The sequence below is a fragment of the Dermacentor albipictus genome, chromosome 9 (genome assembly GCF_038994185.2).
Source record: "Dermacentor albipictus isolate Rhodes 1998 colony chromosome 9, USDA_Dalb.pri_finalv2, whole genome shotgun sequence".
Classification (NCBI taxonomy): domain Eukaryota; kingdom Metazoa; phylum Arthropoda; class Arachnida; order Ixodida; family Ixodidae; genus Dermacentor; species Dermacentor albipictus.
In genome coordinates, this window is record NC_091829.1 from 20818034 (window position 1) to 20837672 (window position 19639).

Here is a 19639-nt window from a genome sequence, read left to right on the forward strand (position 1 = left end):
TGACGGCTGTTTTCGTTTCGGAAAGCAAACCAGCCAGTGCTGGTGCAATCTGTCGTGGTGCGGAGAGCTCGTCCGATCTTTGCTAAAACGACAGAAAACGGCAATGCTATTGCATGTGTGAGTGCGTCGACCGCACACAATAGTGCTACGCTGTCAAACGTGCCGTTTGAGTTTTCTGCGTAACCCCTGCACCATCGTGTAAATTGACATGGGAGTGCATCGTACCTGTTGAACAAGGATTGCAATGTCAAATATTTATGCACCTGAAAAATCGCCTTCCTATCGTGGTTTTCGGGTGAGTCGCCGGCTCTTCACGCTTGTTGCCGTTACGTCCTACTTCGTGGACGAACCTTGTCGTTGATCGTGATGCAAGGTGTGGGTGCTTAATTAGGTTAACGTCTGAAACTTCCCACCGATGGGATGAAACATCGCGAAAGCAATAGGGGTCGGCGTTTGCTACGGCTGTTTTGTTTTATGAAGCTTGACCCCAATTAAACGCATGACGGCGCAGGCAATGCGGCGTGGCGAACGGTTTGTGGCATTTGTGAATACCGCTACCCTGGCTCTGACCTTCGGCATATGCGGGCGCGTAACATTCGAGTACTACTACTGCTACGCTAACCAGTGAACCAGTGCAAAACATGGTCTTCTCAGCGACCGATTTTTGCATAACGTCGAAAGCTGCGGGATTGTTTCCTTTTTCCCTGCAGCTTGAGGACCGGCATCTTGCTATCATCATGCGATCAGTGTGATGAAGTTTTCAGTACTCGTTTTATTTTAGATTGAGAAACGTGATGAGGCTTGGGCAATCACGTTCAAGGTTGATGACACTCCGGACAGAGACGTTTTGGTCTAAAAAAAGCACTTGTCACGTTGCGAATATTTTTAAATGTCACGTAAGGCCAGGTGCGCGCAAAAGCGCACTTTGGCGCCGACGTTGGTTAAAGCGTTGTTTACGCTCCCCTGATAACTGGAAACTGCGCCGTCACTTCTACGTTTAGACGAATGTTGTGCGTGTCTCGTACACAACGACGCATTTAAATAGATGGGGGTTCGCAAGACACGGTGGTTTAAGCCGCGTTTAGGATATTCTGTACTTCAAGTGCAAAGCTACAAGTTTGCAGCGTTTATGTTTTTATGTTGCACCACTAGTCATTTAGGTCTGTTCAGAGATTTTCCGACGGCTGAAAGTGTATATTTCTCAGTTACCTCATAAAAAAATGAGAATTAGTTATGTTGTAAATAAAGCAAAATCTCACGTACTTATCTGTAGGTATACTCACACTTTGCATGTGAACATGTTGCAGAGCAGCACAACTTTTCTGATAGAGAGTCGCTCCTTACATATTTACTTTTGCACCTAGCTGCGGCATGTTAAATTGTTTCCTTACAAGCATGAATGTGTTATCTTTCTGGCTGTGAATAATAAAACGATTCTGTGGCCAGGGCTTTGAAACGTCTTGAGCATCTGGTTGTGCTTTTGAACCAAACTAATTCTATGTGAACTATAGCCTTTCCCTTAAACACAACAGAACTTCCAACTACCATTTGGCCAGGTACTGTGCAGACATACTGCAACACCTCCTCGTCTGAATCTTTCAAATGTAGACCATAGTCAAGCGAAAATGTGAAGCTTGCTTTTAAGCAAATTAGGGACCACTCTGCAGATATCTCCAGCAGCTATTGAAGCCAGTTGCTGAAGGTTAAGAATTAAAAAAACAAAACCTGCATTTTAATAATACTTTTGCCTCCTACTGTGCCATAATAGCGAGTAGCACTATCTAACACTCTGAGATTCAAGCTCTCCATGGATTGATGCATCTACAAGGGACAAATCATTCCATAAGAGAGCCCAGTTTAAATGGCTCTTGTGGGGGTTTAACCTGCTGACTCTTTTGCATAGGAACTGAATATCATTGTAAGCTTTATTTAATGTCACGCTAGGACACAACACTTACCTCTTTCATCCACAAGTTACAAGTTACACATCACCTTTAGTGATGCTATATTTAATTGCTAGAAAAAATGTCAATTCTTCTTAGTGGAAGGAACAGTGGATTCCTCTGTTGGCTGAAGACCAAACTTTTTTTACATTTTGTTATCTCTGTGACAATTTTCACCCTCCTTGTGCAGATTGGGAAAATTGTTTTTTCAGCACAGCATTGCTGCAAGCTCTTTGTATCTTGGGTGTAGTCTGAATATGACAATTGAAATTAAGGCAGGCTGTCACCTATACATTTTATTGGTAAAAACGAAAGGAAAATTCATAATGCATTTGTATTTTAGCTGTGTTGTTTGTATTTCAAAGAATGTTTATATTCCTAGTAAATTCATTCTCTGTGATAATGTGAAAAAGCTGTTATGCAAGAAGTTTTTTTTTTTTCCCCCCCACTGTTGGCTGCTGTGAAGGGGCAGCAACCCCTTCGAGCTGCTTATTTCTCTGGCTTTCTTGGCTAGTCCTTCCTCTTATGCTTTGTTCAAAGAGAATAAATTCATTTCGCACACTTGCTAACTCTCTCGAATTTTTCGTAAAGTTTACAAATTTGGGCTTGTTCTACGGTTTTAAGAATATTGTGTCAAGTTTTACATAAGATCGATTCTGTTCACGAAAATGTTTTGAATGTGCCAAAGAAGCGGGCAGGCCAAGATTGCAAAAAAAAAATCCTGCAAGAAATAAATTATGGCCATACCTGTGTCACTCTCTTGCGGCAGCACTAGACGCCATATCCTAAAAGGGTTTTCACTTCAAGCAAGTTTATTCAGGGAAGCTCCTGAAGCAAGAAAAAACAGCAACAGCAGAGTCACTAACAAAGTCACTGTGATCTAAACATAATGTGTTGCTTGTTAACTTCTGCTGTTCCTAGTTTGCTGCTGCTTGTGTGTCATGTCTAAAGGTAAATCATCATTGATAAAGTGCGCTTGATTCCCATAAAGGGCACATGCTCAGGGCAAACTTAATAAAATGCCTCCTATCATCTCCCTCTTCCCTGCCGTTGTCATGTGCGCAAGTTTGTTATTAATTTTTATGAATTTATGAAAACATCACAGGTTGGCAGGTATGAACTGAAATGTCATGGAACATGAGCTGAAGAACCAAGTTTGGCCATTGATGAAAACATATTCTGTTTGTAGCTTGTTGAAAGAGCTGATGAAAGTGATGATCATGGCTTCCATGATTTTTGTGCTAGCATAAAGACGCAAGGACAGGGACACATGCACAATGAACAAGACCAAATGAATGCTTCATTGTGTCGGGTGTCCCTGTCCTTGCGCTGGCTCAATAATCGTGAAACTTCAGCTTGCCCAGTTTCAAGCATTATTGATCATGGCTTGCAATATTTCGGCTGCCCCATTCTTGGACTCATTCTCGGCATAGCTTGTGAATGGCATTGTGCATAGAGGTAAACATTGCATCAGGTTAAAGTTGTGACCAGTGCTGTGCACAAACATTCTGATTGCACGAGAGTACACATGGCTAGGTGGCTAGGCTGGAAAACAGACACAAACAGACACAATTAGACACATCGCTTGAGCAGAAACAGTGCACAATAACAGGACGTGAGCTTCTGCTGTACGCAACGCATTTACTTGTACAAAATTTAATCGGCCACTTCACTACAGCTTTTTGTAACGTAGATTCCAACATGTGCATTGGATCTGCATAATCCTCAAGTTTTATTTTCTAAGGCTGTTTTCATTTTTGTTCTATCCAAACACCTGCAGGTAGAATGGAACAACCAAGTACACAGCAGCAGCAGCAGCTTGCAGCTGTTGGAGGAGCTGGAGCTGGTGCAGAAGCAGCACCGGTCACCGAGAACAGTGACACAGCTTCACTGGCAGAGGCACCAGCGGCTTGCCGGACCGAGACGACAACCTCATGTACCAGTCCAAGCATTGAGCAGCCACCGCAGTCGGTGTATCAGATCAAGTGGGTCCGGTGGAACAACCAGAAGACACCTATCGTCACACAGGCGAGGACCATGTTTTTCATGCGGTCTGGGAAATGCGCTAAATGCGCTGCCGTGACAAACGTTAGTCGGAACAGGGGATGCTGCTCCAGCCATAATTTAAACAAGTGGACTTGTTTTTGTGGGGGCAACAACAGCTTTCCTTAACTGTGCTTATATCCTTCTAGTGATGGCTTTTTCAGTAGAAAGAGTAAGTTTCATTGTAGGGAACAGACGAAGGCCTTCAGTACAGAGACACAGCATGTCAACTTGTCTTCCGAGTTATCCCTTTCTTCTGCTTAGGCTGCCACGGCATGCGCACTTCTTTCAAGTCCTCGAGAGATAGCATTTACACATGTCAATGCTTTTCACTGTGCGCTGGTTTAGTTTCACTTCAAGAGTGAGGAGAAAAAAGACCACAGATTACTTCAAGCAATGTGAAAAAATTTTAATTCGGTTTGGCACTGTTTATTAATTTATCCTTTCAGATAATTAGACTAAATCTTGTGATCTTCAGAGGATCGAATTAATGAGAGTCAACTGTGTTTTAATTTTGCGTGAAAACAGTCATCATACCTAGGCTTATTGCTACACGACATTGGCAAATTTCGCTCTGTGCCATGCCGTAACGAAAATGATGACAACACCGGGTTCAGCAGTTCGAGGCCAACCTTAATATCAGATTAAACTACAGGTGTTCCAGGTTACAGGCTAAGTGTGTTTCTCTTACGTGCGAGACGCATGTGGTAGAACCTCTACGACTTCAAAAATGCATGTGCCAGCAGTCCTTTAACATTTGCCTTTAGTGTCACTTGGAAAAGGCTGACCAAAACACCTTACGAAATGTAAACTTAGTTTGCTCATTGTCTCTTGTGTGTTCCACAGAACGAGAATGGGCCCTGTCCCCTGATTGCCATCATCAACGTTCTCACGCTGAAGGGTCTCATCAAGCTTCCCCACACACTCGACGTTGTGACTGTTGAACAGCTGATGGAGCATCTAGGGGACTGCATACTGTCGTCTATACCGAAGGTGGGTGCACGAAGCCACGCTACACTTGGGGCTACGCATTGAAGCACCCAAAGTGCGAGTTCGGCTTGACTTGGCTTTCTGTCAGACTCGGGCACTGTTGTATGTTTTATAAGCTGATGTAAAACAAATTATAATTGCAGTTCTACGTTGTTCTCTGTAAAGTATGATGCTATGTAGGTCCATTACTGCCACCATCAGCGTTGGTACTATTGTCACGTTGTAGCGCAGATGAAGAACCAGACACTACCAAAAGAGAGAGTCGAGAACCTAGATGTTTATCAGATACAGATTTGAAACCCTGGACAGGGGGTTGAAATGATTACACTACTTTCACACCTTGCACTCATTTACAAACCTTTATTTGCCATGTCCTGCTTTGCTGTGCCCAGTATCCTGTGCTGTTGAAAGTTCCTTTTTGCAGCTGTTTGCAGCAGTTCTTTGCTCAAAAATTTAGACCAAGTCAAGATGTAAAGAAAATATATTTGAGAGCCCATACAGGTTCTTTGGTGTCCATTGTGGACAAGAATATTACGATGGTCACTACACTGTGGTAAGCAAGAAACTTGTATTGGTCTCAAGGATGTATATGTTACACACCTTCACTTGGCCAATGAGCGCAGCAACTTCTTCATCATGGCACTTGATCAGATGAATGTTCACCGAACTGTTGACTACATAAGTTTCCGATTCATTGGGTTTCTGGGTTTATGTAATCGTGGTAAGAGGTGTAACTGGGCCCCATTTGTATCAAAAATTTTCTCGAGTAATTTCCTTACTCCGAATTTCTCTCTCTCCCTCTGTTTGATTTGATTGCCTGTATTGATGAGCTTGTAGTGTACTTTGCCTCACACAGGCCACTGACCATTTTTTGTTGTTTTGTTTCACTTGCAGGACATTCCGGAAAGTGCGCAGCTAAATTATGAACAAAACATGCATGATGCCATCGCCATCCTGCCAAAGCTGCAAACAGGGTTGGATGTGAACGTTCGATTTACGGGGTGAGTTGACATATCGTTGTGCTCTGTTCTCGCGACTCTTGCAATTGCCATTCATGCCCGCACGTTTTTCCAAGGCTCCTGCGATTTCAGAGTATGCACTTCATGGCCTAACTTTATTTATAGTGCCGGTCGCCACTTATCGAAAGTGCCGTACAATGTCTTTTTTTTTTTTTTCGTAACATAGTCATGTGGTGCTGTTTCTAATATCTGCAAGTTATGCCCTTTTCCACAGTGCTTAGCTACGATTTGTTTTACTTTGCACAGTAATAAATTAGTTTAGTTGCATCATGGTTATCGTGAAATATTTTTATAAATCAAGGGAGCTGCCCTGCAGTCCTTTCATATTTAGGGCCCTGAATACCAGTGAGAACTTTAAACATGTGATGCCTCCTCTATTATAGTACTTGAGTTGCCACACGCTACTTGCCATGCAAATTGGATTAGAGGTCAGCCCAAAATGGAGGTGTCGACCCCTGACCTTGAGTTGGCCAGACGACTTACAATGTGCTAAGAACCACATATAAGGTAACGGTTGACTGTAGCTGTTCGTTTTTGAAAACATATCTTGACCTGTATTCCAGTTTATATGGGAAGTCAATTGGAAAACTGCGCTGGGACGGTACTAAAAATTTGATTGGGAAGCTTAACATGTGCCCCTAAAGTGACACTAAAGGCAAGTATTAAGTCAAGCTAAAGTGATAGATTAGTGCTTGAAAATCTTAGGCGTCAGTATCGTGAACAGGGCCTTAGTAATCGAGAAATTCAGGTAAATGCAGTACATGATTAGAGACTTGCCCGGGACATTTGAAGTACTTACCTGATGACGAAGGCACTCTTCATTTAAAGTTTGTCACTAGTACTCAGCCACTCGTTATAAAAACATCATGCCATTGGATTATCAGACGAAAGAAAATGCTACTTGTGCAGTTCTATTTCATTTTTAGGAAGAATAACAGTCTGACATTACCCTTCACAGCGACACGGGCAGTCAAAGGTTTCATTTTCGCTCGACTCTGCACCACCCGTGCTTTCGTATTTCTGTAGTTTTGTTATCGCATAGTGCTGCACTGGTTTTTCTGGCTCGCGAAACTCGCACAAACTGCAAGTAGCAGAAAATTGGACTTCCATGTGATGTCGCGGGATGCCCGAACGGTCCATGCCACTTGACCGAAATCAGCTGCAATGGCGAATCCACTGCTCTGTCGTGACTCGGTTTCTCCATGGCGTGGCGCTTGTGTTTCGTGCAAGACAACGTACCGCCGTCTGTAGGGCATCGTTTTGCGTACTGACGGCCGCAAAGCATGGTGATTGTGTATGCAATGTCGCCACTTCCCGGTTGGGTGGCAAGAAACTTGAATTGCTATAGAGGTATTTGGACCCTTCAGATGCAATTTTCTCGTAAACTGAGTATTTTCTTGGCAAGAAACAAGCGATGCGAGGTTTCTGGAATGATATTTAAACAGTCCACGTCTAGTTAGTATTTGTCTTTAGTGTCCCTTTAAATGTATTTTTCACCAGTGTGAAACCCTAAAAATTGGTTTCAGGCTGGAAATGTCACACCACATAAGTCGCTGAAAATAAAAAATCCCAATATCCCAGCAATCCATGGATTGAGAACATTCATCTCTCCTGAAGACAAATCTCTTGTGCTCTGTTGTCTTGCAGTGTAAAAGACTTTGAGTACACGCCTGAGTGCATCGTGTTCGACCTGTTGCGAATTCCTCTCTATCATGGTTGGCTCCTGGACCCTGAGTGCCCGGAAATCCTTGCAGCTGTCGGCAACTGCAGCTACAACCAGCTCGTAGAAAGGATAATCATCAACAAGTCCTCTACAAAGCCAGAGCTGGTCACTGAAGGCATGCTGTGTTTTATACTTAATGTTTAGCATGGCTAAGATTTTCAAGGGATAGTTAGCTTTAGCCCTTGCATAAGCGTTACTACATTACCATTACTAGCACCATTATGGTGTCAGTTAATGTTACCAGTGCCAACGTGTTGTTGCAAGTTACTGATACCGGTACGTTTGTATAGTTACTGATTACTAGTACCAGTGCTACTTCAGTAGCCACATATTGCCCTTTACTATTACCAGTGCCAGTTTAATATTGCGGTTTAGTTACCAGTACTGCTGTATTATTACTAATCACCGTTGGCAGTGCACATTACGTTACTATGGTGCCTAAATAGCCAGGAACAGCTGAACTGGCAATGGTATCTTGCAGCGCTGTCGTCAGGAAAAGTGTTATAACTTATCAACATTTTTTGGTGACACAGCTCTTCTTAAATGGAAAAAATGTAATGTCAAATACTGCTTTGCAAAGATCACTTGCTACCCAAGCCTTCTACAATAGAAGACAAGCAGAATGCAAACTGTTTTCTATATCTAGGTATCACAGCAGTATGGTTGTGATAAAGCATGTACTCAAAGCTAAAATTCTCTAGCATAACATATGCGAGACACGACTGAGAATAATTGGGCATGGTACTCAGATTTGAGCAGATTGGAATAAAATGTTCCAAGTTCTACTTGGGAATACTATGCAACAAAAGAACCTGTGCAGGTTCCATCGTAAAATACTTGTTTATTATAGTGTGATTATGTGACTGTCTTTGTGGGCAGTTGTTCAGTCCTATTATCGAAGCTTGTGACAAGTCGCTGGATGTGTGTATGGTACGGTAGCCTACCAAGGGGCATGGTATCACACTCATAGAAATGACAGAACAAGTTGCCTGATAATATCACCCCGTGATGTGCTTGCTTTGCATTGTTTTGCTATCACCACTGACGCTATGCCTTATCGTTTTATGTTTCAAATCGTGAATTCTTGTGCTAGCTACGCACTTTTTTTTTTTTAATGCGAGAATAAATTCCTCAGGGCATACAAGGGTATGGGATGGGGGTGAATAAGGATGATTAAATGAATGAAAAAAAAGATACGCACTTCAGTGTGACCATTGTGTTCTCGAAACTATGCTGTTATCACCTTATCTGAGCATGTCTTCAACTCGTAGCTTTGAGCTCCTTGATGATCCGCCATGCTATAAGCAGGTAATAAGGAAATTGTGCATCAAGTATAATAACTAGCAGCTGATCAAGACAATAGAAAACAAAAACGTAATTATAAATCAGTATAAAACTGATTGTTCTAGCATTTAGTGTAAGCTAAAGAGTGTCGCGAGTGTACAAAGGAGTATGTATTTCATGAAATATAAGTGACCAGTGAACACATGAGAAGGTTAGCACGGTGAGTGCCTTGTTTATCTGTATATTGTTGGAAACTAGCTCTGTTGTGAAAATAACAAGCTAGTGCTAACAAGAACGTGTTCTTTCGTCAGTACATGTAATGTCAGCATGATTCTGGCTTGAACTTTTAGTGCCGGCATATACCATTTTTGGAGACGATTATGAGATTGTGCTCTCGAGTTATCACATGCAAAAAGTGTTCTACTTTGTCATTTCTTGTTTGCATTTCATCTCTCGATGACTGTACAAGTGTACACTGCAAATGTCTGAGAGCCTTGGAGTATCTTTTAGCTAATGTTTACTGTTTCTTGTATGCAGCGCTGTTAGCTGAAGCATTCTTGGAGCGAACAGCATCGCAGCTGACCTATCACGGCCTGTGCGAGTTGAACTCTACGGTTACAGAAGACGAACTGTGCGTTCTCTTTCGGAATAACCACTTTATCACATTGCACAAGCGAAAGGTAAGTCACCGTGTTTGTTTCTGTTAGTTTTGTACCCATTGTGAGTTCTTCCGAGCATTGTATTTGTGTACATGGCCGTTATGCTGGAATATCGTAATTATTCTGGTCGCACAAAATTATGCAGACATTTAGATTGCCTCTGTGGTTCAGTCTTGAAGGCCAATTGTGAAAAAATTTCACTTGGCCTTATAGTAATTATTAATGAGTAGTAGGTATATAGGTATATATAATGAGTAGTAGGTAAGTTACCTCAGTAACTCATATCTCGGTCACTTAATTTTTAAATTAAGGCTTTCAATAGCACCTTAGCAGTCAATGTGGGCACCTAGTGGTAAACAGATTCAATTTAGATCTTGGAAATGTGTTGTTGTGCCATTACCACAAGCCCGGATTCCGAATCTGCAAGATGCAGAATCTATCCTGCGAGCGCCCAAATTCTCCCTTCACAAGTCAAGATGCTGAGCCGTCAGGCAGCGGTGTCCTGCGGGAGAAGCCTCGGCGAGCAGCGTGTTTAGACGTGTCAGCGTGTGCCAGACAGCCCGGCGCCGCACCTCCTTTTGCATGGAGGTCTCCGCGCGCGCGAACTTTGAACCGGGTGGCCAGCGCGGTCGCTGGTTGGACCCCTCGGACGACCGTCGTGTGCTGACTTTGTATTGGGCCGTTTGAGTGACAATGGTTCCTCGGGGATTATAAAAGCAGCGACGCGCTGCCTGAAAAACAGGATCCGCCGACCCACCGGGAGACAGTGTCGCTCCCGACTGGGGTGAGATGTGTCACGCGTTTTCGCCGGACGTCGCCGTGCGAGAACAGTCGCGTTTGTTGTGAGCACTCGGCCCCAGTGCCGACCCGTTCATGTCCTGTATGATAACCTGTATATAATGTATAAAATCCCTTTCGTTATTCTCATCGACGCCTGGCTCGGAGTCTTCGCTACCAACGCTCTGTCACGAAACGGGTGACGAGCGCTACGGGACCACAAAGTCGTAATAGTGGTGCAGCGGTGCAAAGTCCGTAACAGTGTACACAGGCTGTGCTGTTCCATCTGGGAGGTTAGGCACCTAGCTGTGCCCTGGCCTTTCAATGTTCTGCATTCTGCATCATTTACAGCAAATAGTAATGGTATTGTTCCTTGGAGTTTCGCTATAAAAGAAAATGGTTAATCTTGCTTGTTTTTTGTGCAGAGCCCTTCGTATTGCAAACGTAAAGTTATGCATGAAAGCTGTACGATTTGCACCTACGCTACTATTAGAGACCAGGCTTTTTACGCTGTTCGAAATTTCATTGCAGTCGGCCTTTTAATCGTTTTTGTGTCCTCCCGTCACAACAGGACCGCCTGTACCAGCTGGTCACGGACCAGGGCTTCCTGAACGAGCCTGACGTAGTCTGGGAGTCATTAATCAACGTTGAGGGTGACGGCCAGTTTGCGGATTCCGATTTCGTCGTCAACCCGCCTAAGCCACGATGCCTCACCACCGAGCAGCAAATAGATCGGGAGTGAGTGGACTCTCTTGTGCTGTGTGGGTCGCATTTAGGTAGCTTGTGTGTTAGTGCTGTACAAGTATTGGAACAGTGTATTGAAAAATTTCCTAAAGCTCAGTTACCTGAACGTGTTGTTCCCAACTGGTGAGTTGCCTCTGGAGCCGTTACTACTACAGCCGTTACTCCGCTGGTATGAGAAAATATGCAGTATTGACATCATGATGGTCACGTATTTATTCACTGCCCATAGCTATAGCCCTTAGAGCCCTATAATTATTGCAGCTTTAATTCTTTGTTTGTTGGATTGTTTACTAGTGCACTGCGCAATTAAAAGATTGAAATAATTGGCTAAACTTTTTAAAGCAGTGCTTGCTTCATGTTTTCTTTAGTTAGCTGTCATTCCAGCTCACATTGATGCAGCATGCTTGTACATATACATGTAACTTTAAGCTGTTGAAGCTGAATTGGTATTAGAATGATCTGTTTAGTTCGGGATAAAGGAAGAAGTGCGCTGAAACAGCTTTTGAGCCTTCAGTAATGTACAGTGGATAGCTCCAGCATCTAACTGAATGTTACTTTCCTGTGCTTTGTGTAGAGAACATGGATAGATCTCAGAACCAGCGCCCCACTTTTTTCTGACGGTAGCAGTTTCACAAAACATTTTGCACTCAAATGCATTTGGAGTGGTCAGATGCATTTTCGTGCCACTTAAAGAGCTTAAAATGCCATCACAGTGAGCTTGCAGGGTGGCACAATTTTTGTTTACAAAAATAGCAATGTGCCGGAAGGGATCATGATGTGCTTTGGAAACACATCATCGCCGCCATCTTGTTTGTTGGTCACCAATTTTAAATGACACGGCTGCATGTATCTGCCAACATTTGACGATGGTATTTCCGTAGGTGAGAAAAGTGCTGGACGTAGACTTGTTTATGGCGCTTGAGATGGCATGGCAACCGCAGCATGGGCTGCCATGGTTGAGTGATCGTCTGAGAATATGCGTCCACTGAATGCTGGTTTCGGTAATACCCAAAAGGCATTGCTTGCAGATTCAGCATCGCTGGACACAGATTTCAGTAAAAGGGCTGTATTCTCGGTTGATCACTTTCAGGGACGTTAAATACGATTACTTTTGTGCTTGGCGATGCGTTGCATCGATGTCTACTGGTGACAGCACGCGCTGGAGAAATGCTGTTGTTCCATGCCTGGCGCAGAGTTGTATCTCCAAAAGAATACCACTCAATGGCTGTGCTGCCACTGCTGACCGACACATGAGGCACATTTTGTGCTCTCAGCAATGCAGTTCTATAGCCTCGAGCAAGGCTTGCTTAATTAGGCTAATGGAATTTTGCCAGCAAATTTTCATTTTACGACTGATTCCTTGTTTGTACTGTCTCATTTTGCTACAATGAAATTCTCGCGAAAGCAAATTCTTTAGCCTTCCCCACTGATTTCATTGTTGAGGTGTTCAACTGTATGTTGGTTTCCCAATGCTGGAGCTGGTGTCATCCGCATTATCGTGATTTCATGACACAGCACAAAATCTGCTGACATCAAGTAGCATTAAGGCTAGATATGATGACATTGTTCATAAAAAAACATTAATGAGAGTGCTGCACACTCTTATTTTGGCTGTGCTGCATCTGCCACAACGATTGCAGGAATGGAGCTGTGGTCTGTATTTTGACATCATGACACGTCCACCTTTTGGGTACCAAGACCGTGTGGAGATGCACCATAGTGCGATAGTCATGGCACTTACGGGCAAACGCTCACCGCAAGACCGATCGAGTATGTGCGCCTGCTGCGCTAGGGCTAACCAGGTAGCGGTCCACCAAGCGCGAGGATGAGAATTCGCAGAAGCAAAGATCCCTCGTAACCAACTCATTGTGGGCCTGTGAGCGTCTGCCGCACCGATGAAGTGCTCAGTGGAAGGGAGCTCGGGAGGAGAGAGCACCAAGGGGCTGCCACTCGGGAGGCCAACCAGGGCTTGTCTCAGTGATGTTCGCTCGCACAGTGACTTGAGCCCGGGAGGGAGAAGCATGGTGTGTGTCGGAAATTAGCTCCGGCGCGCTAGCCATGTCTGCCATGTCGCAATTGCGGCGATGGTTCCTGGAGATGGAGCTAAGCACAATGCGCGAGCTAGGGAACGAGTTGCGGTAAAGTACCTCGATCCCCGCAACCGAAACTGGCTTCTTGAAACTAGTATTTGTAGTAAATTATTATGCTGTGACGCTTGCCCTATGTTTTTTCTATAGGTAAAAGGCACTTGGACCTTCATCAAAAACTGAGAATGTCATGTCAGTATGCTGCTTTAAGGAAGCATTACGAAATATGGGGTAAACAAGTGGCTGGCGTGTTCTTGCAATTTCCACGGCAGCTGAACGATAGCAGTGACAGAAGTGCCCCCCAAGGGTGTGTACAAATTGTGTGGCGCTTTTTAACTTGTGCAAGAGCGAGAGAGTGGTAGCGCGAGTGTTCCGGCCCGGTCGAGGCCTGAGCCAAGGGCGCTGGCGCTGGTTCTTTGCAGCTACCTGGTTGCCTTAAGCTTGCACCACGAGCAAGTGCACCATGAGCGAACGAAAAACGACACTCTGCAGTCCTTCGTCCGGCCAGTCGAGCCGCTCAGCCACGACGCCATCCGCGCAGAGTAAGCGTAGAGGGCACGGCTGCACGCCTCGCTGCATGCGTCGCCCTTGTTCGACATGAGCACGTGTTGGCTTGACCTCATCTCGGCCAGAGCACTTAGCCACAGGATTTCCAATTGACTGCATATCCTTATTATGGCTGAGCAATTTGTTAAAGTCCTATTAGCCCTGTTGTTTCAGCCTGCGAGGCCCCCTAACAACTCGGGAAAGAAGGCCAATGTTAATTCAGTGTTAAGCTAACACCGACCTGCGTGCCAGCACAGGTCCAGTGTTGGTCTTAGATGGCAGTTCATTTGTAAGGGGACACTAAGGTGAGCTAAGGTGAGCATAAAATGCTAAGGTGAGGTTCATCCTTTAAAGGCAGCTTTCACATCCCGATTATTGTTGCAGCACTGGCGTTACCAAACTGAGTGGTGTTTCATTTCTGATTACGGGTGTACCAATTTTCAGTGCAGTAACTTTTAACGAGACCTCACATGATCAAAATTGATCCACAGCCCTCTACTTCACCATCAGTACTCATAACCACAGACATGACATTAAAACTCAACACTCCTTTTGTCCTCTCCTTGTTTCATCGCTCTTAAATGTCCTGTCTATTCTGTGTTCTAAACTTTCTCTCCTGTGTTACTCCACCAATAGGCGTCTCTTGTTATGGTATAAAAGGACACGAAACAATATGATGTAATGAGAGGACAGGAAAGAGCTCCTTGATGTCCTGTTACTTCATATCGTTTTGTGTTTTTTTTATGCAACAAGTATGAGCTAACTAGCCAAGCAGCAGGTGGTGATAAGACTCTCTCTTCCAATTTGCGGTGACCTGCTCATGTCGACAAGGGTTGGGCTGGCAGTAATGACTGACAGCGATCTAGTCGGATGCTTCTATGTCACCCGTGTGCAAGTTTGTGTAGTCCGTGCTGTTGTTTTGTGCTGCACCAAAATGACTTGCCAGCCTTCTTCACGATTTTCTTAGTTCACAATTGCCTTGGTTCATGGCTGCTTATGTAGTGGCTACACTAGTCACTGGTTTTGCCATTCTGTAGCATTGGTTTTGGGTCTTTTGGTTTATCATCTTCTTTCAGCCTGTCACTGTTTATTTGTTAGATTTTTGTGTCTTATTTGGTGTGCATGGTCGTATGTGTGTATGTGTTTTTTTTTTTCATTGTCATTATTCATGAACAGTGATCCATAGCTCTGTTATAATCTATATATGTATAGAACACACCATGCAAAGTGCGCTTCGGTTGCTGTTTGATAAAAATCGGAAGCGCAAATACGTGGCATTGTCCTCCACCTCTGAAGTTCATCATTTCTGTATCTTCAAACAATTAGTACTTGGCAAAAAATTTGGAACAAAATACAGTCCTCCACGTAGTTTTGCTAAATTTACAGCTGCACTCAGCTTTCAGAATGAAGAACTTGCAAGAAATCTGAATTTTCTTGTGACCTGGATATAGAGCTCGCCTGTTTACTGTTCATACCCACCACGAAGACTAATATCATTGTTCTAGAATCAGCTATTTTCTCTACAAACATGTGGCTTTCCTGCTATGTTAACACACATCCTTTCTCACTCGAACTGAAGTGTTCCTGTGATGTGTTGTAGTAACAGCACACTGTGGCCAGCTTCTCACTTATATGCCTTTGTAATGCATTCCAGATTGCATACACAAGTTTCAGCTGGCATGCTTTGGTTGCATGCTTCTGTGTTCACTACAAGTGTGTTTATTCAGTGACTAGCTGATGAAGTGCTCAAATAACATCACAACTTTGCAGTGCTGTCATTTTTGGCACTTTGCAACTTTTTCTTTTTCATTTGAACTAAGGATGTACTTCTTCTCAAATGCTGCAACTGCAGCATATTGTAGCCAGCTGAGCTGTACTTTTATTTATTTTTTTTTCGTTAAATTCAATGTGACGAATTTCAAACCACACACTAAAGTGTTGTCTGGCACATGCCTTTGCCACATGCCAGACAACCCTTTCTCTTTCCCCCCTTTTGTCTGATGCTGCATGTTTCTGTGTTCACTACAATGTAGACACCAGAGAAACCAACACAGCGATATGGGAAAATATGAGAGAGTGAATCCCCTGCTTAATTACCAACTCCAGCGGCTGCTCTGCCACACTGAACATTTTCCAAACTATTGACCCCACTGGTAACCATTCATTGAAGCTGAATGTTGACAGGCTGTTAGCACTTGGCTGTGGCAAGTGGTGCTATCAGAGGGGCCACACCTCCATCTCACAAAATACTCTGACTATGTGTATATGTGCCGATTTAGATAGTTAGCAATGCTGCTATATCAACAACAAACTGTCCTCGTCGGAAAGCTAGTTTTACAATTCAGAAATAGGGCCGGTCCTTACTCTAATTATAAGGCAATCTGCCAAACTTAAAAAAAAAATGCAAAGAATCTGCCTTCTCCCCACACAGAAGTACACAGACCTGCAAATAATAAACATGATGTAGACATATAGCCATTACTTTGTCACTATGATACAGATGACAAATGGAAACAGCAGCAGTAAATGCAAGATCTGGTCATGCTGTCTTTAACTATGTCCTGCAAAACTGCTATCGCAGTAAGAGAAAGAGTGATAGCGAGGACTCAACAGGTTGCCTTATCCATGCATGCATGACAGGCTTCTGCAGATGATGAAGGGTGAAAACGAAAAAGAAATTTTTGGAAATGAAAGTGACCCTCTTCAACCCACCTGTTCTGGTCATAATGGTGTTGGCATCTACTTAATCTTTGAAAGCGTATTTTTGGTGAGGAGACTAGTTACCAGTCCTGCAGCTTTGCCAAGATTGCTTTAATGGTATATATTATATATTTGTAACTAATTTAGTCAAACTGAAATTTCACTGCACTTGATCTTTAACACTTCAATAGCACCTTTATCTTATGCTTTCCTTGGCCTCTCTGGTGGTAGTTACTTCACTTTACAAGATACTGCACTCAATTTCATTCACAGCACGTAACTCTACGAAGTCCCTGCTTGCATTCACAAGTGCATGCAAAAAGAAAGATAGCATAGGTATACATCATGTAATTTGATGCAATATTATGTTTCGTACTTTATGTAGCAGACATGATGTAATTACTACATGTAACCTACACCCATCTTAACCTAATTACCATCAAATGAGCGAAGTGGCACACAGCAGCCACAGCGCACCAGTTGTACGTGTGACCAAAACATCATGTGTCAAAGACTGGAAGAACAAAGGTGCTAGCATGCACCCTTTTTGTCCACAAGTTGTAATAGTTATTTCGCATAAGGCATTGCAGATAAAGTAACTGTACTGGCGAAGCGTGCAGATTGAGGCTTCTGTGACTGCACAACTTTCTTAACTTCTGCCGCACTGCCTGCCTGCTAAGTATGAAACAGGAGTATAATTTCAAATCATTGTTCTCGGGTGTCCACCTTGAGTAATTCTGTTTGACTGTCGTAGCCCGCAGCAGGGCTAATAGATAGCTCGGCAGTGCATTTCAATGGATGCTGCTTTCTGAACATTGCAGCGAGGAGCTTGCGAAGCAGCTTCAGGAAGAAGAGCACCACAGGGCGTTGTCACGGCCCCCCGCACGGAGTGCATCAGGATCAGCGCAGGACGCTGTCGAATCCACAGTGCGGCAAAGGCAGAATAACAGCAGCCCACCGTCCAAGAAAGATGTAAGTTGATTGATTATGGTAAGTTAGTTCGGCAGAAGTTCGCAACTTGAATGAAAATGTTTCTCCACTTTGTGGTCTTCCAAGGAACTAATTTGCTATATTTCAGTCCTTGTGCTTCGACTTGTCGAAGAATTTGGGATAGCACTGCAATCTTCTAGCCTCTTGGTTAAGCTCAGATGGTGGAGCGATTGTCGCGGAAAGGCATGTTCTAGAAAGCACAAAGTTCCAGAAAAAGAAATATTCATTACTCACATGTGGAGGGGTTAATAAGGCGAGATGTCCTAGATTGCTTGATTGATAGACGAGGTTTGGTGTCCCGGAGAAGCAGCTCAGCTGTGAGAGATGCCATAATGAAGGGCTTCATTATAGCCCGAGATTCCCTAATGTGAACCTACTGTGTGAGCATTTGTGCATTCTGCCCTTATTGGAAAGCAGCTGCCGTGGCCATGGATCAAGTTTATGGCTTCCCTCTCTGAAACGAAACACCATAGCCCATCCCAGTGGCCCAGTGGTAGTCCAGTCACATTCAATGGGAGCGAAATGCAGAAACGTTCGTTTTACCGTGCAGTAGGTGCACTTTAAAGAAACAGAGATGGTCAAAATTACTCCGCAGTCACCCGCTACGGCGTTCCACATAAACAAATTGTGGTTTCAGTGCATAAAACCCCAGATTGTTCTCTCTGTTTTAACCCCTTAGTCACTGAGCCATTGTGGTTGGTGGCAACTGTCAAGGAAGTTGCTGTCTTAAACGACTGACATGTGCCTGAAAGACACTAACTATCCTTATGGAAAGTAAGTGTTTGTTTGTTTGTTCTGCACGCACATTTGCGTGTAGTGAAACCTTGATAGAACAGAGTGACATTCAGAGAAAATTTTTGCCAACGAATTCACAGTTTCGACCGCTAAACAGAATTACTACTGTGAACAAAGCTAAGGTACAAAACGTGCCATTGCAAAACTCTCGCCGCCTCTGTACTGCAAAACGAACCAGGCTAAGGCAAGCTTGTCCCTGAGCTGAGGTTTGTGCACTATTACTCATTTATGGTACCAGTGACAGAAACACCTTGTTTTATTTTTTCATCTGATGACTTAAGCATACAGAGGTACATTTGAAGTTACGCTAGTGGGCATTTCAACTTTTCGCTGCTGGCTTGCATAGTATAAATTATATTGAACCACGAGCATAAAATTTGCTTCACTATAACTGGTAACATGTAGGATCCTGCATTTTCAGTTTCATCATAGTAGCTGAATGCTACTTGAAATTAAGTATGGCCAACAATCTGATATTCACTGTTATATGCGATCTATTAATTATGTGAGTGTTTGTTATCACAGGTTCTACTGTAATCATTTACTTCGTTATATTGAAATACCATATTAATGTACTTTGGTATCTCCAATAATTCGTTTTGTTACTGTTCAGTATGTTGAGGTTCCACTGTACTAATTTATTTCGTTATAACTGTTTTCTTAATATCGAAGTTCTACTGTGCTATATTATAGATTCCATGACCAGGTCACCTGGAACTTATATGTGATGGCGTCCCGTTTTCTCTTTCTCTCTCTTTCAGTGTACAATCCTGTAGGTGGGCCTCCTCACACCGATGCAAATCATGCCAGAATGCAAACACCCTCTCCCCCTCCTCCCAGTGCCGTTTACTGCGCGTTGTACATAGGACAAGCAGGGACATTGTCACCTCCCGAATTGAGATTACGCTGGGAAACTTGGCCAGCACGATGCACATGGGACTCAACAGACTGGCCAACAGCTCCCAGCTTAATAGACTTTTTGTGTGGGAAGAGGGGACAAGGCCTCTCCTTCTCCGTTGGCAGCTTGCAATCGTCAAGAATGTCGAAGAAAAAGACTGTTTAGCCAGGATGGATGTGGCACTTCGTTGCTGCAGTGCCGTGCACAACTTTCTAACCTCGAATTATAGAAGTATGATAATATATGGCGCTCTACATATATATATATATATATATATATATGTATAAATAACATGTGGGTTAGCAACAAGGTTTCTTGGGCAAAACGCTGTTGTTTACGTGGCAAGCAGAGCCGTTACCTGTTTTATTTCTTTGTATCACGTTGATGTTATTATTAAAGCCCATAATTGATGCGCAGTTTTCTGGAGCAAACGCTTTTATT

The 19639-nt window shown here is 43.5% G+C and overlaps 2 protein-coding genes across 3 annotated transcripts in view; one reads left to right on the forward strand and one right to left on the reverse strand.

Annotated features, from left to right (window-relative positions):
* The window catches only part of mRpL28 (mitochondrial ribosomal protein L28), a 32120-nt gene that overhangs the window by 7591 nt on the left and 4890 nt on the right, over positions 1-19639 (reverse strand). The window lies entirely within an intron of this gene.
* Positions 3-19614, forward strand: LOC135917285 (ubiquitin carboxyl-terminal hydrolase MINDY-2-like). Of its 2 annotated transcripts, XM_065450834.1 has the most exons (10): positions 3-295; positions 3724-3971; positions 4833-4979; positions 5871-5977; positions 7643-7833; positions 9540-9682; positions 11010-11176; positions 13692-13811; positions 17337-17487; positions 19062-19614. In XM_065450834.1, the coding sequence occupies exons 2-10, from the start codon at positions 3729-3731 to the stop codon at positions 19074-19076; spliced, it is 1284 nt and encodes a 427-aa protein (XP_065306906.1). In that variant the 5' UTR covers positions 3-295; positions 3724-3728; the 3' UTR covers positions 19077-19614. The 2 variants fall into 2 exon arrangements, with proteins under 2 accessions (XP_065306906.1, XP_065306908.1); XM_065450836.1 differs by lacking the exon at positions 13692-13811 and having other exon boundaries at positions 4-295.